Below are 14918 nucleotides of genomic sequence, written 5' to 3'. Positions count from 1 at the left end.
GCAACCTCATCTATTTTTCTATTTCTGTTCAATCATTATTTCAACTGATTAACTCAGGTAATGTATAAAATGATAGCCAGAAACAAAAAAAACCAAAACCAATGAACTTTCCTGGGACTTCCCTGGCAGTCCAGTGGTTAAGAATCCACGCTTCCACTGCAGGGGGCACGGGTTTGATCCCTGGTTGGGGAACTAAGATCCCACATGCCGCATGGTGCAGCCAAAGAAAACCCCCAAAAAACAATTAACTTTCCTGAGCTATCAAGCATACACATTTACATCATCACACAGCTCCAGCCTAAGAAGGAGTGGGAGGGACCGTTATACTCTCATGAGAGTAAAATGGAGAAACTCCTCCTTTTCACCTTAGGAACAGGTACACAGGGTTAATGCTTCTCAGGCAAAGTGAGAACAGACAGCAAGGAGCTAGTGGCAAGTCAGAGGACAAGCTGTTTTCTCTCTCTTCTGTCCCCTTATCTTAGCTGAGAGAGAAACAAGACAAGGACTTGCATCACTGTGGCAGCTGGGAAATGGAAGAAGTTCCCGGCTAAACACACAAGGGAAGGTGGTTTGGGCTTGAGAAAATGAGTGGCTATAGATTCTCTACCACAACAGGAAAATGCGGTAGAAAAGCAGATTTTGGGGATAAAATAGTGAGTTCAGTATCATAGTGATAAGCAGAACAGCTTTGCTTAATTGACTCTTTTTTTTGGCTACATTGGGTCTTCGTTCCTGCGTGCAGGCTTTCTCTAGTTGCGGCGAGCAGGGGCTACTCTTCGTTGCGGTGCGCGGGCTTCTCATTGTGGTGGCTTCTCTTGTTGTGGAGCATGGGCTCTAGGTGCAAGAGCTTCAGTAGTTGCAGCACGCGGGCTCAGTAGTTGCGGCACTTGGGCCCTAGAGTGGGTGGGCTTCAGTAGTTGTGGCGTGCAGGTTTTAGGGCACATGGGCTTCAGTAGTTGTGGCACGTGGGCTTCAGTAGTTGTGGCGCATGGGATCAGTAGTTGTGGCATGAGGGCCTAGTTGCTCCACAGCATGTGGGATCTTCCTGGACCAGGAATCGAACCCATGTCCCCCTGCATTGGCAGGTGGATTCTTAACCACTGCGCCACCAGAGAAGTCCCTTAATTGACACTTCATTTAAAAAATGATACAAGTAATTCAAGCAGATTTAACATCAATCTCCCATAATCTCACTACTGCTTTTTTATTTTTTTGGACACATTTACTTTTAGTTTTTTCCTCAGAGTTGAGATCATACCAGAGAAATAATATTGTAACTGCTTTTCCCTCTTAACATTACCTAGCAAGCACTCAATCATATCATTACCTTTTCAAGACAAAGTTTTAGTGGCTGCAACAAATTCCATCATGTGGCTGTACTCTTACTTATTTAATCAGTCCTCTAACGATGCACATGTAGTTTATTTAAAACTTACTATACTAATGCTATGGCAACCTGGTCAGTGCTCAAACTGCTCCTATCTCAGACGATTTCCTTGAAACGGATTCTCAGAATGGAAACTACTTTGTCAAAAAGATATAAATATTTTAAAAGCTCAGTGTTCTACCCCACCAAAAAGAAAAGGTTTGACATAGTCCTATCTATCTACCATTCTGCAAGTCAGAATGTAGATAGTTAGATGTAGAACCACAGGTTTTTATCTGTTAGAGCAGTTTTCCCAGTTCTTGACCCTCCTCCCCTCCTCTGGCTCCATGTTCTGAAAGACCTCTCATGGCAGCCTTGTGACTGTCTATTCAGAGGTCAGCGAGGGCACAAATACCTGCCTCACCCCAATGTTTGCAGCCACAGTCCTGCTGTTGAGATTTGACCCCCGTCAAACAACCTGTGGGAACCCAGAACGTCCATCTCCCTAAGGCAGGAGTCCTCAGGTCCATCTACCAGAAACGAGTTGGGAAACCTGAGTCCATGTAGTGGGACAGTTCTTGATGAGGCCTGTCTTCCTGGAACTGGCTTTTTCAGGACTGGAGGATCTGGTTAGGGGCCCCTCCCAGGTAGAAGGGAGGAGGTGGAGGCCCTCCCCAGTGCCGTAGCAGTGGTTCAAGATTTAAGCTGAGGAAGGAATGGCGCTCAAATAAACCGGTTAAGTTGTTCCACTTTAACAAAAGATCTGAGACTAGACTACCTTTGTACTGATGGAACGTGCTGGTAAAAAAGGCAATGAGGTCCTCACAGTGGTTACAACCATGGTAGAGAGCCAGGGCCTATGACATAGTCTCAGAAGAAGCTTATTAGGATTACAGTTTAGACTTTGTAAGTCGGGCTATTTATAATTATTTTATTTTTGTTTATGTCTCATCTGTCACCACTCATGGTTTAATAAAGTCCTGGTGAAAATTTCGGTCTGTCTTACCTGTGTTAAAGGGAAATCACAGGAAGGGAGGTCAGTCAGAACTTTCAGGGGAGCAGTGCACCCCTGGGGGCCAATGTAGCAGAGGGAATTCGAGGGAGAAAGGAAAGTAAGAGCCGTGGGGACATTCACCCTCCTTGGATGGGCATTCTCTTTCCAATGCACAAGCCTAGAGGCAGTATCTTGTTTTGACATGCAATAATTCCTTCAAAGAGGAAGCAGCTTTTTCTTTTCTGCTTAGCAGGTTCTTTAAAGTAAATTGTCTCAAGAAGACTTTTTTTTAATGGCAAGAAAAAAAAAGCTAAAAGAGTTTTGATGCCAAGGAAGCATGGAACTCAGAAAGCTAATGAGAAGTGACTCAGAGAGACCTCTTACACAAGGGTAAACAGGTTAATGAAAAAAGACGAGACTCAATCTTGAAATGTCATTCAGGAAGGAAAGAGGGAAAGAAACACATTATTCAAGTCTTGACTCTAGAAATCTAAGGGGCATATAGTAACACATTTCTAAGAATAAGAGTGAAATTAAATGCCTAAAATGAAGGCCTAGTCTCTATTTGCAACTGATGTCAGATCAAGAAAATAATTTGTCTTCAAAGGAACATAGGTTCCTCACTTAGAATGATGCTGGCTTCTGATAAATATGAGGCTATACAGGTAACACATCACAAAGACCTTAAATTTTTTGTATACTTTGACTTCACAGAAATAAGGATGTTCACTGCAGTGCTATTCATAATAGTGAAAAATTGACAACAACCTCAATGCCCTTCAATTGGAGCAGGGTTAATATAAATGATGGTACATCCATAAAATAGAATTTTATATAATGCTGCATAAAAATCATGTCATAGAATATTAACTGACATGGAAAATGTTTGGTAATTTTAAAAGCAGGCCATGAAACAGTGTGTATAAAAGGACCTCATTTTTGTAAACACATTTGTTGATAGAAAAAGCCTAACAAGATATCCACCAAAATGTCAGCAGTAATTATCTCTGGGTAATGGAGCTATGGGCGCCTTTCCCCTTTTGTACTTTGCTATATGTTCCAAGTGTTCTGCACTGAGAATGTATACTTTTATGATTAGAAAAAGCATTAAATGTTATGAAAGCAGCGTTGAAAATAAGCCTAGAAAAGTGGTTTCAGAGACCGAGACACTAACTGCTCATCTAACAGGAATCTGATATGAAGGGATGAGACTGGTATTCAATAAACGGGAAATCATGGGCCCCAGACTTGATTCTGGTAGGTTCAAATGTTTCTCCAGAGAGGACATCCTTACCCGATCCTGTCCGTCCCACGATGCCAATCTTCTCCTTAGGTTTGATGGTGAAGGACACTTTCTTCAAGACCAGGGGGAGATTTTCTTGGTACCTCATCTCTGCATTCTCAAAGGTGACCTCTCCTTCCTGTGGCCAGTCAGAGGAGGGAGACTTGTTCTTAATTCTGGCAGGTGCTTCCAAGGAAAGAGTCTGGGGAGACAGAAGTGGCTGGTTTAGACTGACTATAGATTCTGGGGGAGCTGCAAGGCCTTGTCACAGAGAAGTAGAACCAGGACACCCAAAGCAACCACACAGAGAAAGCTGCCGCTCTGTTCCCTCGCTGTGAAAGAGACCCCTGGCAGTGAATGCTCATCACCAGTAAACTAGACAGAGACAAAGTACAGTGGTCTCTACACTTAGCAGTTTACAACGGCTACTAAGCAGCAGCTCGGGAAGGGCAGTGGCTTTCAAACTGCCTTCTGTCATAAGGAATTCTTCCCCAAAACCTCCTTGGAGGGACTCCCCTGGTGGTGCAGTGGTTAAGAATCCGCCTGCCAATGCAGGGGACACGGGTTCGAGCCCTGGTCCGGGAAGATCCTACATGCCGTGGAGCAACTAAGCCCGTGCGCCACAACTACTGAGCCCGTGCACCACAACTACTGAAGCCCAACTGTCTAGAGCCCGTGCTCCGCAATAAGAGAAGCCACTGCAATGAGAAGCCTGCACATGGCAATGAAGAGGAGCCCCTGCTCGACTCAACTAGAGAAAGCTGCACAGCAACAAAGATCCAATGCAGCCAAAAAAACCAAAAAACACTTCCTTGGAGACCAATGTGAGGCATGAAGCCTTCCATCCCTCTTCAAGCACAGCAGTTTTTATTGGAATTTTTTGAAAATATTCCCCTTGAAACAGGGTTTCATCATTTGAAAACCACTGGGCTGAACCCAAAGGAGGGAAAGTACATTTATGGAACATTAATGAGACCCTGGCATCCTGCCTTCTCAGTCAGTCCAGGAGAGACAGACTCTACTCCAAACTCCACCACTAATAGCTGCGTGACTCAGACATATCACTTCTTCACTCTTCGTCTTAGTTTCTCATCTGCAAATTGTGGGGAATAGATTAGATGATTTTGGAAATCCATTCTAGCTTTAATATGCTGTGTTTAATACAACCATTGGATAATTTTTGTCATCAACAGTCACACTTCATGATGCTTTAAAACTCTCTGGTGACTAGTCATGGAGCTTATAGCCTCATAGGGAAGCAATGGCCAAAGACTGCAGTGTTCTGGCAGGCGGGGGTGGAGACTGAAGTCTAAAACTCCGTGTTGGGACAGGCATCCAGGTTGGGGACTGGCAGTGGGGATCCAGTCCTCAGGAATATGACTGGTTTGTGCAGAGTATACTCTGTACCACGGCTGGCCATCATCCTGACCTTTCCAGCAAGAGACTCACACCAATAGTGATATTAAATCAAACACTACACACCCACATGTACACCCACAAATTGTCCACAGACCAGAGCACTGGGCCAAGAGACTCATGTATAAACATGAAGAATAGCCTTTAGCAGATTTATCAGATAGCCATCCGCCATTCTTTCTGATAACAATCATTTATGAGTTTAAGAAATATCCTACGACTGATGAGGTTCACTGACAAAATAAATCAGCAGGGCATGTCTCTACTAGAAAATGCAGTTTACATAATATACTTGTTCTCAGTGAAAGGCTAGTTTTTTAAAACTATGTTTGTAAGTCAACGTTCTAGTTGGAACTTGGAATGTATTCATTATCTGTAAATAACGATATAAATGCTAATAAAGTCTCTGGGCTGTTCACAAAATAGGTAACTCCTGAGAAATAGATTAAATTGAGAATCCTAACTGCTCAGGACTCTGCTTCTCTCTACAGACAACTGTTTTCGAGTTCCAACTATGACACCAGCAAGACACTGCCCCATGGCAGGGCTGCAAGGGTTACTGGGGAAAGGTGGGAAGAGCTAGATCATCTCAGTACCAACTCATTAACTGGTTTCTGAACTGTGAATGCAGTTTAGAATTAGCTACGGAGCTTTTAAAACGTCAGAAGTCTGGGTCCTATCCCAGACCTATTGCATCAGAATCTTCAGAGATGAGGCCCGTGTTAGTCTTTGCCTCAAGCTCCATATGGGATTCTGATGGCCTTCCCTGGTTAAGAACAAGTAAACTAGACTAAGACTTGAAATAATACATGGTTTTAAATAGTGTAAGGAAAATGTTACATTAGTCAGCTTAACTGAATTAATGAGATTAGTAATACTTTGGGGACTGCCCTGGTGGTCCAGTGGGTAAGACTCCATGCTCCCAATGCAGGGGGCCCGGGGTTTGATCCCTGGTCAGGGAACTAGATCCCACATGCACGCCGCAACTAAGAAGTCCGCATGCCACAACTAAGAAGGCTGCACACCGCAACTAAGACCCGGTGCAGCCAAAATAAATAAATAAATAAATAAAAGGAATGCTTTGGAAATTAGCTGATGAACATAGGTTCTCAATCAGGCACAATTCACAAATATATTTAGAAAATCTTAAGATATTCTCTTCTCCACTCCACACATGCTGGAGAGACCGCTGCCTCTCCTGTGGGACAAGATAAGGCAGAGAAAACAAGCATCCTCCTGGGACATTCACTCGAGGCTGTGAAAGGGTAAAACTGCTCCATGAAAAGTCAGATTGTAGCAAAAGGCCTGTAGCAGCCTGACCTTGATGTAGTGGTTGATCCTCTCAACTGAGGTGAAGCGAGCTTCTGTCTCAGATGCCAGTCTGACAGTAAACTGGAACAGTCCTGTTAACTGACAACGGAAAACAAGAATCCAAGAGAGAATTTACTATTAATACACACCAGGCCAACGCCAGAAAACCTCCTTCATCTAAGGGATCACAACTCAAGTTACAAGAACTAACTGGGCACATGCAGCAGCTGATTTTAGGGACCGAATCATTCTCTAAATATTTAAGACAATGCCTAATAGCACCCAATCAACTGCAATTCTCAGTGAATGCAGGTGGCGTTCTGGTACTGCTGGCACTAACTTTCCTGTATCTGAGGGCTTTCCGCCCGTCTTTACATTTCCAGTAATTCAACTGTAGCTGAATAACTGCTGTGCTTCATACTTGCATCTACACCTGATGCAGTAGTCACAACAAATGGAGATTATATCAACCTGTGTGCAGCAGTGAGAATGCTTCCAGCAAGGTCAAATAAGAGAAATGAGGCTGGGCCAAAACTGAATGCAGAGCCCCTGTGTGCCTCAGACTGAGGACTCTGAAACACAGCATATATAAAACACAGATTCTCCCCCCACCTCTAATAATCAAGGAAGTCTGCATAACATGGACAAATATCTTTGGGTATCTGTGAAGATACGTATCTCTTCTTAGGTTTCTTCTGGCTACTTATTTTTATCTTTCCAATATAGAAAAATGTCAAACGTATACAAGAATAGAGAGGAGAGTATAATGAACTCCCATGTATCAAACATCCAACTTAAAAAATTATCAACTTACAGCCAATATTGTTTCATCTATACCACCCCATCCTTCCGTATTATCTGGAATCAAATCCCATATAGGCTATCATTTCACCCATAAATATTTCAGCTTATATCTCTCTAAAATATAAAGACTCCTTAAAAACAACCATTGTCACATCTTAAAAAGTTAGTAACAATTCTTTAACATCTTCAAATATCTAGTCAGTGCTCAAGTTCCCAATTGTTCTTTGATCTATTTGAAGACCTTCAACCATTCCTAGGAGCCAGAAGGGTTTACATATGTAACAGTATTGGGAAAATCAGGGGCCTGAAAATAAAACACACAGGAGAAACGTATTGATATATATTTCTTAGAAGACTAGGAAGAGGCCAGAGATGAAAGGGTAGTGAAGACAGAAACCTACAATTAAGAAACCATTTTCAAAATCATACTTATTTAAGAAAAAAATAGCACCTATTTCATAGACAAATGCAACAGAGTTAAATCCCTTTATTCCTATACAGTCAACCTTCAGTATCCATGAGGGATTGGTTCCAGGACTCCCGCCAATAAAAAAAATCCACGGACGCTCAAGTCCCTTATATAAAATGGCATAGTATTTGCATATAAACTATACACATCCTCCTGTATCCTTTAAGTCATCTCTAGATTACTTATTATACCTAATACAACGTAAATACTATGTAAATAGTTATAAATACAATGTAGAAAATAGTTGGGCAAAAATAAATAGTTGCCCACCTACAGTAAATTCAGTTTTGCTTTATGGAACTTTCCAGAAATTTCTCCCCCCAAATACTTTTGATCTGCAGTTAGTTGAATCTATGGATGTGGAACATGTGGATGTGGAGGGCTGACTGTATACCAGTCCAGAGTGTTACTGCCAAAGCAGACGGGGAAAAGCTCTAGGAGTCGGAAGTAAAACAATGGCTTAGGGTAGAGCCCCCTACCAGCTCTCTCCTAGGCCAACATACGAGCAAGAGGACGCCCCCATCCCAGAGACTAACCTGGACAGCATAGGAGATGGCAAGCCCCGCGTAGGCCGGGGGAATCTGCCCATGCATGAGAACAATCATCAGCCCGGTGGTGGTGATCAGGGCAATGCTGATCAGGTCTAGCCGCACTGCCAGCCACCGCATCGCACACGTGAACAAGAAGAAGGGTCTCTGGTTGTTATCCAGTAGCTCCTGGTACCTGTGAGGAAGACAGAACACCTAATAGGCAAATAAAGTACCACACAACCCTGGGCATGGAGGATGCCAAAGCTCTGGTGAGTGCTGGGTGGAGGGCTAATACTGAAGTACTACTGTTTGTAACCAGGAGTGTGAGATGGAAACTTAAGGAGTGCAGAGTATTCCAGGCTCCACAGACAGGAGGACACGAGGGTTTTCTAGTTTTACCCTTTCAAAGAAACGTGTTAAAGATGCTAGGGAAAGATACCTACTTCTAAAGCATAGGGAAAGCAGGAGGGAAGGAGACCAAATAAAGAGGCTGCTTAAGCTTTATTTGATTTTATTTTTTTTTGCGGTACGCGGGCCTCTCACTGTTGTGGCCTCTCCCGTTGCGGAGCACAGGCTCCGGACGCGCAGGCTCAGCGGCCATGGCTCACGGGCCTAGCCGCTCCACAGCATGTGGGATCCTCCCAGACCGGGGCACGAACCCGTGTCCCCTGCATCGGCAGGCGGACTCTCAACCACTGCGCCACCAGGGAAGCCCTGCTTAAGCTTTAGAAAAATGTTTTAGGTCAGGGGTCATTTCCTCAAAGAAAGAGAGGTTACAAAGGTAAACTGCAGAAATGGCACAAGACCAGAAAAAAAGAAAACCTTGGACCGAAAGTGGAAATTGCCTGCTGACACACTTGTTTCCCAAGGCCATGGAGCAAAGAACCAGGAGCAGTGATTTAAACCAGAGCAAAAAGACCTAGACAATCTGTCACTGCAGGAGCAACACACCACTGTCACCAGGGGGCTTAGAGAGTAGATCACGCCCCACCTGAAAGTCTGGCACCTACACACAATTAGAACTCCAGAGTGGGAGATCTGGGTGGGCAAATGTGCTTTGCTTTAAAAAAAATCACTACCCTCCTTACAATAAGATATGTGCACTTTAGAGAAAATTAAGAAAATGCAATAAAAGAGGAAACTGTAAAATTCCAGTACTCTCACCACTCAGCTAAAACCAGAGTTAATATTCTGCTGCATTTACTCCCAGCATTTTTTTCAATGCACTCACACTTCTGTGGGTATGTACATACACACGTACACAGTCAGCATATTTCACTTTTTTCACTTAAAGTTAGGATGCATTTTTCTGAATTGTTTAACTAACCCTTCCTATTTTAGAGTTCCTTTTTAACATTAATTACTTAATTTTGGAATGAATGATATACTCTACAGGACAGAATATTCACAAGGTACAAAAGGTTTTATCCTGAAAAGTTGGTCTTTCTCCTGCCCTCCTCCAACTACTCAGTTCCCCTTTCCAGTGGCAACTATTAGTTTCTTATGTGTCCTTTCAGAGATATTCTAAATGTTACAGATACAGACACATCATTAAAAGGAGCACACAATACCCGCCCATCTGTACCTTGCTCTTTCACTAATATACCTTGGAGATCATTCATTATCAGTACCTAGAGAGCAGTCTCATTCTTTTTAGGGGCCATATCATATTCCACCACATGGGGACAACACAGCTTATTTAACCAGTCCTCTACTGAATGACCTTTAGTCTAATTCAATCTCTTGTTAACACAAATCTCCACAATGACTATATATGTACATAAATTTCTCATACAAACAATATTCAACAGCTAAATAAAATGTCAGTCTAATATCAATGAATGTCTTTTACTGCTCAGAAGATAAAAAAGTAAAAAGAAAAAATAATAATAATAAAAAGCAAAACACTGGGACTTCCCTGGTGAGGTGGTTAACAATCTACCTGTCAATGCAGGGGGCACGGATTCGATCCCTGGTCTGGGAAGATCCCACATGCTGCAGAGCAACTAAGCCCGTGTGCCACAACTAATGAGCCCGCGAGCCACAACTACTGATCCTGCGCCCTAGAGCCCGTGAGCCACAACTACTGAGCCTGCATGCCACAACTACTGAAGCCCATGATCCTAGAGACTGTGCTCTGCAACAAGAGAATCCACCGCAACAAGAGAATCCACCACAACAAGAGAAGCCACCGCGGACCTCCCTGGTGACACAGTGGTTAAGAATCCAACTGCTAATGCAGGGGACATGGTTTTGAGCCCTGGTCTGGGAAGATCCCACATGCCGCAGAGCAACTAAGCCCGTGCGCCACAACTGCTGAGCCTGTGCTCTAGAGCCTGTGAGCCACAACTACTGAAGCCTGCGAGCCACAACTACTGAAGCCCACATGCCACAACTACTGAAGCCCGCGTGCCTAGAGCCCGTGCTCTGCAACAATAGAAGCCACCACAATGAGAAGTCTGTGCACTGCAACAAAGAGTAGCCCCCACTCACTGCAACTAGAGAAAGCCTGCACACAGCAACAAAGACCCAGCACAGCCAAAAATAAAATAAATAAAATAAATAAATTTATAAAATAAAAATTAAAAAAATAAAAGTAACCATTCCAAAAACAGCAAAACAAAACAAAACAACAAGAGAAGCCACTGCTATGAGAAGCACGTGCACCACAACAAAGAGTAACCCCCGCTCTCCACAACTAGAGAAAGCCCACGCGCAGCAGAGAAGAACCAATGCAGCCAAAAATAAATAAATAAAATAAATTAATTTAAAAAAAAAAGCAAAACTCCATCAAATATAGCCATTCAGAACTGAAAGCTAGCAGACTCCAAATCTATGTTTTTGTCTTCCCATTTGCTCAGAAGGGAGTTCCACCAAGCAAGTGAATCTTAACCAGAGATCATTAAATTACTAATACTCTTAGTAATGAGCTTTATAATCCGCAATTCTGACCTTGAAAGGCTTCTTAAACTCTCATTAAATGCTGAGATGCTGGCTCCCCATTGAGCCCTCGGGCCCCCATTGAACTAACCTGTGCAGAAATTCCTGCCCTTTGTTGTAGGCATGGATGGTGGCAAGGCCCTGTATGCTGGATGTGATGTGGGAGAGGAAAGGTGACTGCGTGATATTGTCCAGACGCTTCAGCTCTCGGATTAGAACCCTGGAGAGAGAATGTGTTCTGTGTCAGAGGGGTAGACTAGCAACTCTGGCTTCATCCTTTGCCCTGGAAGACATGAAGACTTCCTGTTTACCTGGAGACAATGTGCAGAATTGAAAAGAGGATGATGAGGGGCCCCACTGCCACAAGGAACCACGGGAAAACTCCCGCGATCATTCCAACACAGAAGAACACAAGGATGACGTTCTGGATGAACATCTCAGCCTGGAACGGCAGGCGCACATCGACTGGAGAAACCGTAAAGGAACACGTGTCAGATGCTGGGATCCACAAACCGGGAAAATGGAATTTTAAATTTCCCCCAATTTTTAAAAAACAAAAAGAGGCTCCCTAAAATCCCTAACTGAAAGTTATGATTTTTGCCTTTTAAACAGTCTGATCAAAGAAAAATATGGAAACCTGGTTGCTCTAATTTTTCTTATCCCAAGAGCATTTAAGTGACCTTTCTCCCCTGTGCCTTGTTTTTGGTTCACTATGCTGCCCAACCCCTTTAAACATTTCTTCCACTTTGCAAAGTAATATACGCCTGTTGTAAAATATTTGGAAAATAAATGTGCAAAAAACTTATAAACATAGTCTTTATTCTTACCAATATCAATGAACTGCCGCTAACATTTAAGAAATTTTTCATCATGGAAAATTTTAAACATACACAAAAGTTGAAAGAGTATAGAACCTCCAACAGTTATCAACATTTTCTTCACCGTTTTTTGAACATCTCCTCCCCCTGCCTATTTTCATGCAAATCTGAGACATGTTGATACCACTGATTTTTTTTTCAATCTTTTTTCCATTTGTCTGTGTGTATGTGAGTTTAACAGAAATGGGATCATGTCATGCATGTGTAGCACTGTTCTGTGTATCAGTGATGGTTTTGATCCCTTGTGACCTCTGGCCATGGCTTTACACTGGCCTATCAACATCGGAAACAAACTCCTTCTATGGAGGCAACACAGTACAGTAGTTAAAAACATTAGCTCTGGGGTCAAAAAGATCTGGGCTCAATTCCCAGCTTGTTATTTAATAGCTGTGTGATCTTCAGCAAGTTATTTAACCTTTCTAGGCATCAGCTTTTCCGTGTATTCAGTGGATGACACGATATCCACACCTCATAGGGCTGCTGTGAGGATTAGGATAACGCATGTAGAATATTCAGTACACAGTAAGCCCTCAATAAACGTCAGGCAGTATCACTATCATTATGGGCTACGGGAGTATAGTTGACCCTTGAACAACGTAGGGGTTAGGGACACAGACCCTCTGTACAGTCAAAGGTCCACATATAACTTACAGTCAGCCCTCCATCTATGTCGTTCCTCATCCGTATTTCCATATCTGCGGATTCAGCCAACCTGTCGTTCAAGGGTCAACTGTATTTAAGTTCTGGTGCTGGCACAGTCCATGAGGCATCCAGCATCCAGCAAACCTGTCAGAGGTTATAGGTGTCCAGGAACCTATGCACTGCCCACAAGTAAATATGTGTTTTGGACTCTGAGATGCCCCGTCCAAAGCCTCTATGCTAACTCAGTGCTCTGAACTGGTTTTCAGTTTAAATAAGATCAAATAAGAACTCAGACAAAAGGTGAAAAAGCAGATAGGTCCTTAGCCTGAAGAGTTTGCAATGTGGAGAAAATGCCAAAACTAAAATGTTCCTGACGCAAACATCGACAGCCACTGTGCTCCAGAGCACAACAGAGAGGAGCAGTGAGAAATACCTTCATCCATGTCTTTGGAAAACCTGTTGAGAATCCTCCCAGTGGGGGTAGTGTCAAAAAACTTCATAGGGCTTCGAAGGATCCTTCGGAAAAGCTCGTCGTGGAGCCGGGAGGAGGCTCGCAATGTGCCCTGAGGGGCAGAGCACAGCGTGATCAGAGATCCGGGACTCAGGCAGGCTCAGCTCCCACTCCACAGGGTCGCAACTCCACAGGACATCGATGCCCAAAGCCGGAGAAGGGCGAATGGTCGTGGAGGAGGGAGGTGGCTAATAGGAAAAAGCTGAGGCTCATGGGATGCAGGTCACTTCGGAGAGGGCCATCCTGCTTTAAAGGAGCTCCCCGACTCAGAGTAAACCTGAGGGATGCCAGGCGGAATCCTAACCACACAGCCTCTGGGGAGAGGAGGAGCAGAGGCCCCCACTGGTGCATACCTTGACAAAGACCACTCCGCGAATGGCTTTCAGGATCAGCATGACTGCCATGGAGAGGGCGTAGATGCTGGCATAGTACTGCATGAGAGGATTGTCCTTCATGCTGCTGCTCACAGACGTCCTGTTTTCCTGAGTCACCGTGGTGTTCTGGTTGGAGGCAAGGGTCTGTGAGGCAAGACTCCCAGGGACTGCCAAGAACCCCGCATCAGGGCCATTCTTGGCTCAAGGGAGGGTACAGGATAAAAACTCTGGGACCTGGTTGAGGCAGACACAAGGCAGACTTTGCCCTGCTCCCTCTCTCTTTTCTTTTTCTTTTTTTTTTGCAGTACGTGGGCCTCTCACTGTTGTGGCCTCTCCCGTTGCAGAGCACAGGCTCTGGACGCGCAGGCTCAGCGGCCATGGCTCACGGGCCCAGCCGCTCCACGGCATGTGGGATCTTCCCGGACCGGGGCACGAACCCGTGTCCCCTGCATCGGCAGGCGGACTCTCAACCACTGCGCCACCAGGGAAGCCCCCTCTCTCTTTTCTAAGGACAACAGCAGGCAGCCTACGGTTTGCTACTGATAAGCTCTATTGCTCCGTGAGTTGGTCAGGGAGCAATTGTCTGCTGAGGTTACATTAGAGACTCATCAAGATCTTATCCTGGGTAATCCTTGTTCATTGCTCCTTTTAACTGAAAACTAGAACAGTTTCCCTAAGGAGAGACGGGGACTATGGAGAGATGGCCACTTTATGAGACGTATAATTTTCCCATTAATGAGGAACCTTACCCCACTTCCTTGCTTGATCCAGTAACTCAACCACCAGTTGCTAAAGGCGGTACTGCCCACGTTCAGCATGAAAAGGGACAGAATGACCAGGAATGCCAAGGGGCCCCCAGCAGCCTGGATGTAGACACCATATACTGACCAGGGCACGGAACCCTGCCCCTTCTCTTCCATTTGCACAAGCTGCCCTAGGTAAGGAAAAGAGAAACGTGAACTCAGAAAGGAAAGGCTGCTTTTCAAAACTAAGTCACCTGTAGAACAGCAGAATCAAAGGGAGCCTACAGTTTCACAGAGCTCTAGATGAGAATTATTTCCGCTTCATCAGGAGCATTTATTTATCCATGTAACATTTACTAAGCACCAACTATGAACCAGGCCCAGGATGAGGTCCTGGAGCGGTAACGAAGATTAAGACCAGGTCCCTGCCCTGGAGATCTGGCTCAGATCATCCTTCCACAGTCTAGTAGGACAAACAGGTAAATAAATACATAATTATAATAAAATGTGCGAACTCCAACGCTAGAGCTATTTGCAGGGCAGCATGGGAACATCCAGGAAATGCACATAACCTACTTGCGGGAGCTGTGAGGGGCTTAGCAGGGCGTTTTCCCGGAAGACTTTCTATGCAGTCCATATTGCATTATTTATTTATTTT

The 14918-nt window shown here is 44.2% G+C and overlaps 1 protein-coding gene across 2 annotated transcripts in view; it reads right to left on the bottom strand.

The window, feature by feature from the left end:
- ABCC5 (ATP binding cassette subfamily C member 5) overlaps positions 1–14918 on the bottom strand; it is an 87359-nt gene that overhangs the window by 16256 nt on the left and 56185 nt on the right. For both annotated transcript variants that reach the window (XM_060011036.1, XM_060011037.1), the window contains exons 18-25: positions 14267–14451; positions 13497–13643; positions 13066–13195; positions 11424–11577; positions 11204–11332; positions 8179–8365; positions 6379–6468; positions 3655–3844 (exon numbers count right to left, since the gene is read on the bottom strand). In XM_060011036.1, the coding sequence (XP_059867019.1) occupies positions 3655–3844; positions 6379–6468; positions 8179–8365; positions 11204–11332; positions 11424–11577; positions 13066–13195; positions 13497–13643; positions 14267–14451 (1212 nt within the window). The remainder of the gene's footprint in view (positions 1–3654; positions 3845–6378; positions 6469–8178; positions 8366–11203; positions 11333–11423; positions 11578–13065; positions 13196–13496; positions 13644–14266; positions 14452–14918) is intronic.

This window comes from Delphinus delphis, chromosome 4 (assembly GCF_949987515.2).
Source record: "Delphinus delphis chromosome 4, mDelDel1.2, whole genome shotgun sequence".
In the NCBI taxonomy this organism is placed as follows: domain Eukaryota; kingdom Metazoa; phylum Chordata; class Mammalia; order Artiodactyla; family Delphinidae; genus Delphinus; species Delphinus delphis.
This window is presented reverse-complemented; position numbering and strand designations above follow the sequence as displayed.